At 39.6% G+C, this 10,427-nt stretch overlaps 1 protein-coding gene across 1 annotated transcript in view; it reads right to left on the reverse strand.

Moving 5' to 3' along the window:
* LOC306885125 (ribosome biogenesis protein bop1) overlaps positions 1-10,229 on the reverse strand; it is an 89,246-nt gene extending 79,017 nt beyond the window's left edge. The window contains exons 1-2 of the mRNA XM_079441471.1: positions 10,112-10,229; positions 9,332-9,586 (exon numbers count right to left, since the gene is read on the reverse strand). Coding sequence (XP_079297597.1) covers positions 9,332-9,586; positions 10,112-10,189 — 333 coding nt within the window. The 5' untranslated portion in view covers positions 10,190-10,229. The remainder of the gene's footprint in view (positions 1-9,331; positions 9,587-10,111) is intronic.
* Between the last annotated feature and the right edge of the window lie 198 nt (positions 10,230-10,427).

Below are 10,427 nucleotides of genomic sequence, written 5' to 3' on the forward strand. Positions count from 1 at the left end.
GAAGGATCATGTGACACTGAAGACTGGAGTAATTCAGCTATGCATTACAGGAAGAAATTACATTTTAAAATATATTCTAATAGAAAACGGTTATTTTAAATTGTAATAATATTTCACAGTATTACCCTTTTATCAAATGAATGTAGCCTTGGTGAATACTTTCAAAAGAGACTACTTTCAAAGGCATAAGGAAAGAAAAGGACGTGACGTGTGGCCAAGTATGGTGACCCATTCTCGGAATTTGTGCTCTGCATTTAACCCATCGCATCCAAGTGCACACACACAGCAGTGAGTAGTAAACAAACAAACACACACACCCAGAGCAGTGGGCAGCCAATGGAGCACTTCCTCTCACCTCAGTCGTGGTATTGAGGGTGGAAGAGAGAACTGGACATTCACTGCCCCCACCTACAATCCCTACCGGACCTGAGACTCGAACCTACGACCTTTGGGTTACAAGTCCGACTCTCTATTCATTAGACCACGACTGCCCCCGCATTAAAAACACGTTAAGATCCCAAACTTTTGAAAATTTAAATAATATATTGCAGCTGTCAGTATCGATGTGATATCTATCAGGGCCAAAATATTCTGGATACACACAATAGTATGACAAATGAAATCTTCATAAAAAATACAGAATTTAATGAACATCATTAAACTTTTCCAGTGACAAATAGTACTTAACATTCAGATTTCTTCTGACATTTTATAACTTTATAGATTGTGAGATTTGTAACTTTGCAACTATAAAATAATTATTTATTTACAAACACAATTCAAACCCTGTGATCTAGACTAGAACACACACCAGTCAAAGAAGACAAGGAACATGTCGACATTTAGAGGCATACATTTCACAAAACGTGTTATTTATAAAATGCAACAACGTGAAACTCATGTGTCTCAGGTCTCATGGGGAACGCGGCGTTATTCTACTGCAGTGATGTCATCACAGACCCACAGACGTGATTGACAGCTGCTGAGTTATGGGTTCACCAGCAGACTGAAGCACATTCTCACAGCTATAGATAAATATTGACTTTCGTCTGTGCTGGCCACCTGCCATTTATCACCATCACTTGTTTCTCTGTCTGTGAGTGGAACACAGAATGACAGTTTGACAACCGACCTCCTTCTCTCAGACATCCATTAATACAGAAGCAGCAGCAGGTTTGTGTGGCAGATAAACACAGCGGGACGAGGTGAGGTCACCAGTGGCACTCACACTATCACTGATGGACCATTAGAAGGCGCTAGAGAGTGAAATCCAGAGACAGCACCTTTGCTCACTCACGGGACTGAAGTGGAAATGATACAGTAGCCAAAACGTATTTGGACAATTAGGTCACAGCTAAAAACATCTGAATGTTACTGCATTAGACAGTAAAACATCAAATGAAGTGTCAGTATCTCTGCTCAAATGCAGCAGGATCTTTTCTCAAAGCTGACTTCACTTTCATCACAGGTCTGCTAACTTTTGATATCTACACAACACACTACACTACCGTTTTATCATTCAGAACCAACGAACAGCTTTTTAATATTTTTATCCATTTAAGCACTTCAGGACTGAATGGTACTGAAACTCTCTCTCTAATTAAATAAACAAATAAATATAATTCATTCTCTGTGCTTGCACTATTTCCAAGGGGTCAAAATGTTTCCAAATAACCAAAAAATGAAAACATTTAATTTGTAAATCCTATAAAAATAAAGGACAAAAATTATTAAATATTTAGTATACGAATTTAAAGGGGTCATTGGATGTCCATTTTGCACAAGTTGATACGATTCTTTAGGGTCTTAAAAGTTCGCAATGGTAGTGTAAAAAACACCTTTTTAAACTTGTCAAAATCAGCTCTGTTTTTAGCAAATCGTTACAGTCCTTGTCCCTTTAAATGCTAATGAGCTCTGCTGACCCCGCCGCTCTCTTCCATGCGGTGACGAACAGTACTGTTTACTTCAGCAGCGAAACTGGCTAACTAGTACATTATTAGGAAAGGCGATTTGCAAGGATTCATAAAAAAAAAAAAAAAAAAAAAAACACTTCTTCTGTAGATGAAGCTGGATCACGAATGATTCACGTGAACGCACACATTTAGGCACATCGGGAATCAGCGCATTCACTTCAAAGCGAACGTAACTTTAATCTTCTGCGTCTTCAGCAGCTCAGATGTCGGGAATTAATGACGACTGTTGTGTTCATTACATCCGACAACAAAACACCTTAATCGCTCAATCGCTTGTCTTCCCCTGCACCGGAGTCGACACAATGGCAGTCGGACTATTTACACCTCACTCAGGGCAGGTCTAAAGTAAGAGGACCTTGTCAATCAACTATCGTGGGAGCGGTCTGTGCAGAACTACGTCATTCTGACAGGAATCTCAGAACAGCCTGATTTGAGAAAAGGGATTAGGGATGCACGATATTATCGGACTGATATCGAAATCGGCCGATAATGACTTTAAATGTAAATATCGGCATCGGCCTGACATGCAAAATTATGCCGATATGTCTTGCCGATAAGGGGAAGGGGTTAACTCACATGTGCTCAGGGTGTGCTAGCGATTAGATCACGTCAGCAATGTGGCTCATTCTTGAAGCAAAGTTTTGTCTGAATGATGAATAGATTGACTGTTTTGGATCGCTGCATTTAATGTGTGAAGGCATGTACAGAATGACGCGTTCGGTGTGGGATAGAGTAAACAGTTATAGCACAAGCAGGGGCAGCAGTGACAGCCTCCCCCAGGTCCTAATGCCCGTTCGGTAAGTAGTTTTAATAGTAGCGGCGCTGTTGGCCTACTTCTAATTAAATTAAAAGTAAAATAGCCTACACAAATAACATTTAGACTGTGTTTCTGATTAAATAAAGCAGTAATTGATGTAATAAAATAAGTATGTTTTGATTTAATGGTCAGAAGCTATAGCTTACATGGAAAAAAAAAAAAAAAAAAAAAAAAAAAAAAAAAAAAAAAATCACAAACATGACACTTTTAAATTAAATAATTTTATATATACTGATTTATTCATTAATGTGTAACGTTTTATTTTTTAAACAAATCATGAGCTCTAAAAGATTTTCAGAATTTTTACAACTTTTATTTTAGACCATCTACAAAATGTTAAATCTTAAAATATAATATTAGGGTTAACACTGCATCTTTCTGGGGGAAAAAATGCAGCGATTGATATAGTTGATTTATATTTATTTTCAAAGCTTCAATGTACTGTTAAAAAACCTTTATTATTTTTTATTTAATTCTAATAAATAAGTTCTTGTTCAAATCAAATCAAATCACTTTTATTGTCACATCACCACAGCACGTGTGCCTTCGTGAGTGAAATTCTTGAGAGCGTGCTCCAGACACTGCAGAAACAATTTACATATAGACAATTTACATATAAACAATTTACATATAGACATTACCATACATACGTACAGACTTATACAGATGACAATGTGTAATATACACATACATATACTCAGTACACATAGTGTACTATTAGACAGACATACAGTTACGATACACATTATACACAGTATGTAGTACACATTCTACGTTATATACACACAGTAATATGCGAAGATGCAGCAGATTATATATAAACCGGGTGTGCAAATGTCATGGATGTGCATTGGATGGTATCCAGTGCTGGCAAAAAGATTGTTGTATTTGTGCAGTAGTGTACTGGTAGTCCAGTTTGAACTGTATTGGAATTAAAGTGCAGTGCGTGGTATATTGTAAAGTGGGAGTGTGCTGTAGGGTGTATTAGTTTTTACTGTTCATTAGCCTGATAGCCTGAGGAAAAAAGCTATCCCTCAGTCGGCTAGTGCGGGATCGGATGCTGCGGAGACGTCTTCCTGAGGGCAGCAGAGAGAGCAGTCTGTGGGACGGGTGGCTGGAGTCATTGATGATCCTCCGGGCTTTCTTTATACACCGCCTGGTGTAGATGTCCTGGAGGGAGGGAAGCTCACCTCCAACAATGTGACGGGCAGTTCGCACGACCCTTTGCAGAGCTTTGCGGTTGCCAGCAGTGCTGTTTCCAAACCAGGCGGTGATGCAGCCTGTCAGGATGCTCTCCACAGTGCAGGTGTAGAATGATCTGAGGATGCTGGGGCTCATTCCAAACTTCCTCAGCCGTCTCAGGAAGAAGAGGCGTTGGTGTGTCTTCTTCAGCACTGCATCTGTATGAGCGGACCATGTGAGATCCTCAGTGATGTGAACACCGAGGAATTTGAAGCTATTTACTCGCTCCACAGGAGTCATGTCGATGGTGATGGGTGTGTGTTCTCTGCTCTGTCTCCTGAAATCCACCACCAGCTCCTTGGTCTTGTTGATGTTGAGTGAGAGGTGGTTCTCTTGACACCATTTAGTCAGGGTTCTCACCTCCTCTCTGTAGGCCGTCTCATCGTTGTCAGTGATCAGGCCTATCACCGTTGTGTCGTCAGCAAATTTGACGATGACGTTGGAGCTGTGTGTTGCTGTACAGTCGTGTGTGTACAGGGAGTACAGGAGTGGGCTGAGGACGCAGCCCTGAGGAGCACCAGTGTTGAGGGTCAGCGGGGATGAAGTGTTGTTGCCCATTCTGACCACCTGACATCTGCCTGTCAGGAAGTCCAGGATCCAGCTGCACAGAGATCCGTTTAGTCCCAGAGTCTGGAGCTTCTCAACCAGTGTGGCAGGCACTATGGTATTGAATGCTGAGCTGTAGTCCACAAACAGCATTCTCACATAGGTGTTCTTATTTTCCAGGTGGGAGAGAGCAGTGTGCAGGGTGAAGGCAATAGCATCGTCTGTGGAACGGTTTCTGCGATATGCAAATTGTAGGGGATCCAGTGAGTCAGGCAGCACAGAGCAGATGTAGTCTCTGATGAGTTTCTCAAAGCATTTGCTGAAGATGGGTGTCAGAGCAATGGGCCTCCAGTCATTCAAGCATGTGATTTTATTTTTCTTTGGTATGGGCACAATGGTGGATTTTTTGAAGCATGCGGGAACCACAGACAGAGAGAGGGAAAGGTTAAAAATGTCTGTGAAAACCCCGGCCAGTTGGAATGCGCATGCTCGGAGCACACGGCCTGGGATGCCATCGGGACCCACAGCCTTGCGGATGTTCACCCGTCGGAAGGATCGGGTTACATCTGCGACAGAAAAGGAAAGTGCGCTCGCCTCTTCTGCTACAGCCGCGGGAGCGCGCTCTGTGTGAGCGGTGTTGTGAGCCTCGAAACGAGCATAAAAGTGATTAAGTTCGTCCGGTACAGAGGCGGCAATGTTCACAGTAGCTGGTTTATTCCCTCTGAAATCTGTGATGTTATTGATACCCTGCCACATGCTTCTTGCGTTGTTGGTTTTGAATTGTTCTTCAACTTTGTTTTTATATTGTCGTTTGGCAGCTTTGATTGATTTCCTGAGATCGTAACTGGCTTGTTTGTGATCGTCAGAGTTTCCGGATTTAAAGGCAGATGTCCGCGCTGACAAGGCTGCTCGAACATCGCTGTTAATCCACGGTTTTTGGTTGGGGTAGATGCGGATTGTTTTTGTCGGTACTACATCCTCTACACACTTCCTGATGAAACACGTTACAGTATCTGAGTACGCCTCTATGTCGTCATCAGACGCTGCCCGGAACATGTCCCAGTCCACGTGATCAAAACAGTCCTGTAGTATAGCGTCTGATTGGTCCGACCAGCATTGAATTGTCCTGAGGGCGGGTGCTTCTCGTTTCAGTTTCTGCCTATAAGCAGGCAGGAGCAGAACGGAAGAGTGGTCCGATTTGCCGAAAGGTGGGCGGGGGAGCGATTTGTAGGCGTCCCGGAATGGAGAGTAGCAGTGATCAAGTACACGATCACCACGCGTGTTGATGGTGATGTGTTGGAAGTATTTTGGAGCTATTGTTCTGAAGTTGGCTTTGTTGAAGTCCCCCGTAACAATAAACGCTGCATCTGGGTACGCGGTTTCCTGCTCGCTTATATTCCCATACAGTTCCTTAAGTGCCTGGTCTGTGTTGGCTTGAGGGGGAATGTAAACAGCTGTGATTATGATCGCTGTAAATTCCCTCGGTAGCCAGAATGGTCGACACAGAAGCATATGAAATTCCAGATCAGGGGAGCAGGAGGATTTAATAGAGTCCTCTATTAAAGTTTAATAGTAGTTGTTAAAAACTAACCAAAATTAATAATATTTTGCTTATAATTTCTGCACAGGAGAGACTTGGTGTTGTTTCCAAACAAAAGGAAATATATCGGTATCGGCATCGATATCGGCCAAAATGAGTTGAAAAATATCGGCATATCGAATATCGGCAGAATTCCAATATCGTGCATCCCTAATTTCCAGTGCAGCAATTCACATGCAATTTTGACCAGATGTTGGTATTAACTCAAGAAATCTACACAGAGAAAGAAATCATAAAATTACAATCCATAAAAAAAAGTTATATTTCATGAAGTGAAATAGAAGAAAAAAAGTATTGAACACAAAGAAAAAGCAGTACACCAAGGCAAGACAAAGCAAGACAACAGCTGATTTCACTAATTAGTTCAACCTCCTATTTGTAAAAATTATAATCAGCCAGGTTATTGCAGGTTAATCAGTTAGAAAAAGCCTTACCCACCTCTGAATGCAACTATACAAACATCTCATGATGGGTAGAGGCAAAGAGCTGTCCCAAGACCTTCGCAACAAGATTGTTGTGCTGCATAAAAATGGTAGTGGTTACAGACGGATTTCACAACTCCTAAATCTTCCTGTAAGCACCATTGGGTCCATTATACGCAAGTGGAAAGAAAAAAAACTCCACCATCAACCTGCCATGCAAAGGAGCTCGTCGAAAGTTTTCTGATCAAGGAGTCAGAAGGTTAATCAGAAGAGTAATCCAAGAGCCAAGGACCACTCGGAAAGCGCTACAGAGAGACTTGGAAGCAGCAGGTACGGTTGTCACAGAGAAAACTATAGGCAATGCACTCCACCGCCACGGCCTCCATGCATGCTCACCTCGGAAGGCTCCATTTTTGAAGAAAAGGCATGTTGAAGCTCGTTTGATGTTTGCTACAAAACATTTGGACAACCCTGTGAATTACTGGGAGAATGTAGTCTGGTCAGATGAGACAAAAATTTAACTTTTTGGCAATAATACCACACGCCATGTTTGGAGGAGAAATGGCTCTGCGTATGACCCTAAAAATACCATGCCAACAGTGAAGTTTGGAGGTTGAAGCGTCATGGTATGGGACTGTTTTTCTTCTCATGGTACTGACAGAATCCATGTTATTGAAGGGAAGATGAATGGAGTCATGTACCGGGAAATTCTTGAGGTGAATCCGTTACCATCCGCCAGGATGATGAGGATGAGACATGGATAGACATTCCAGCAGGACAATTATCCAAAACATACTGCAAAGGAGACTCGGAATTGGTTCCAGAAGAAGAAAATAAAGTTGTTGGAATGGCCCAGTCAATCACCAGGCTTAAACCCAACAGAGAATTTATGGAAGGAACTGAAGATCAAGATTCACAAGAGGGCCCCGCGGAAACATTCAAGATTTGAAGACAGTCTGTTTAGAAGAATGGACCAAAATCCCACCTGCACACTGTGAACGATTAGTTTGTTCATAGAGGAAGCGTCTTGAAGCTGTTATTGCAAACAAAGGATTTTCCACCAAGGATTAAGTATAATCTCAGTTAATGTGTTCAATACTTTTTTCCTGTGTCATTTCACTTTATTACACATAACTTTTTTATGGATTGTAATATTCAATATTTTTTCTCTGTGTAGATTTCTTGAGTTAATACCAACATCTGGTCAAAATTTCATGTGAATTGCTGCACTGGAAATGTTTAATAAAAAAATTGTTCAAGTGTTGAATACTTATTTCCCCCACTGTTTATACACACGCACACACATCATAAATTGTATACAAAACATTCACATTACAATTCAAGTTTATCATATGCACAAAACAACTTTTTGAATAACCTAAAAGAGCTAAAAATTAAAAAAAATTATATTTTCTTTTGTTTTGTTTATACTTATGTCTTATTTTGATGGAATTTTAAAAGTGTAATGTCATTAATGTTCATAATGAATATTAATTTCTTGTAGTTATGTCAAGCTCTGAAATATTTTATTGTGCAGAAACTGCTACTGGTGAATTATGAACACTGGAAACATCATATAAATTGATTGGTCATAAAAGTGTGAACCCTGAAATCCATTAAAGTCTGGAATTATGGAATTTATTTTAACTATTTAATTTATAGCCTAATTATTTGATGCAATTATTGAATGGGGTCAAAAAGGCTGAGAATCCCTGTTCTAGAAAATGTTTGAAACATCGTATATTTAGCACCTCTCATGTTATTGCTTCCTTACAATCACTTTAGATATCTAGATAAACGCCTCTGCTAAATGAATAAATGCAAATACTAGTGTTTCTCTTTAAAGCAAGCTGCTTTGATATCATGTTACAAAATGCGATGACATGCAGACATTTGTCTGGCTGGAGTGTCCAAATTCAATTTGGAATCACAGCATATTCCAAAACATATGTCTGGAAATGTGACACTCCACATGACAGAAACTCAGCTAAATGCAATAAATTTGGCAATAACAAATACAGTTCTAATGGAAATCACATCTGTACAGGGCAATGAGCTGCAAACAATATATAACAGAAAATCAGTGGTTCTCAAACTTTCAGGCAAATTATCATGTCAAATCAGAACTTCCAACTACCAGCTAATCATGATAATATTCCCTCCGTTTACAGCACTGAAATCACTACAAGCAGCACAAACACATAATGCCATACTGTGGTTTGATTAAAATTAATATTCCTGTCTGTGAGATTATTCATGCTGCTGAAAAGACTATTAGTTTCTTGACTGGCCTTTTGCAGGTCAAACATCAAGATTAGAAACTAGGAATTGTGCATGAGGATGATCGCAGACTTTGAAGATGCATGTGGCATAATATCATTCCTTTTGCAACTAAAACTTTCTGTGCATACATTTATTGATGGCATCAATGCGCAGCTATGGGCTAAAGAATAGCCTAAAAATATAAGCCAGGTGTTTTGGTATACAACTTTGATGTTATGTATAATTATATTCACCAGAGTATTTTGAACTTTATGAACCAATAATGAGTCTATTAATGAATTCTTCAAAACACAACTTTATATCACCAAAGAGTACATCAAAATGTTTTTTTTTTTAAGTTGTGTGACATAAATCTGACTTCTGCACACTATCAGTCCTGATCAATATAAATTTATAGTGGATTTAAAAGGCAACTTTAAATCTCCATCAGCATGCTTGTTCACAGTACCTGAGGTTTGATGACTTTTTTGGCAGACAGCTGATTGTCTCCATCACCGACGGCTGTTTTATCTTCCTCTAAGTCAGAGCTCTTTTCTTCAGAACCATCCTCTTCTTCATCTTCCTCCTCCTCATCATCACTGTCACTTCCTGATTCTTCAAGCCCAGAGAAGACGCTCTCTTCACTGTCTGACAGATCACCCTGATCTTCATCCCCATCATCTAGATGACCATCTTTACCGCCGTCCTTATCAAAGATGGGCAGCTGAGAAAGAAAGACCATTACAAATGCATCAAAACAAACACAACACACTCATTACTGCATAATAATAAACACACATTTAAACCAAATGTTTTCTTTCATAATGAATTTCCTACAAAAGCACAATTCATTTTTGTCTGCAACCTAATTTTAAGCATTCATTTAATTACAAGGTCTTTAATGACCTGAAAATATAAACCTGGCCATGTGTTTTCAAACTTTTAACTGCAAAGTACATAGTAAAATATAATATAACGATACAGTATACAAATAACCGGGGTTAGGGAAAGCGGGACACGTGCTTTGTGAACACAAGTGTCTATTGACAGTCTATTAATATTCATTAAATAAGTAATATAAACCTAAATACATCAATTTGTACTATTAATCTCAAACTCATCAAGTCAGAACACCTCAAGTCAAGCTCGCGCTATTTACACACGTGTGTGTTATTATATAACGCGTTATGTATAAACTGCCTCTTACTGCTTCAAAACAACGTTATATCAGTATAATATCAAATCATACCTGTTCGTCTTCATTCTCTTCTAAATTTCGTTTCTTATTCTTTAATTTACTCATGGTGCCGCTGTGCGTTGGACGCATGCTGAAAATGCGACCATGTGGGTTTGAATCTATGACGTCAAAGGTCAAACGGTGACGCGGTCGGCTTGTTTTACTTATTTTTCATTTAAACTCTTTTCAAGTGTCATTAATCTGCATTTACTAACAATCTGTCGTTTCTTTAAAAAAAAATATAACGGGTTCGATTTGAGTGCGTTTTATTAAAACGGTGAACGCGTGCACGGTTAAAATTTTTGTTTGTACAAATTAATTATTTAAA

The sequence above is a fragment of the Barbus barbus genome (genome assembly GCF_936440315.1).
Source record: "Barbus barbus genome assembly, chromosome: 19".
Taxonomy (NCBI): Eukaryota; Metazoa; Chordata; class Actinopteri; order Cypriniformes; family Cyprinidae; genus Barbus; species Barbus barbus.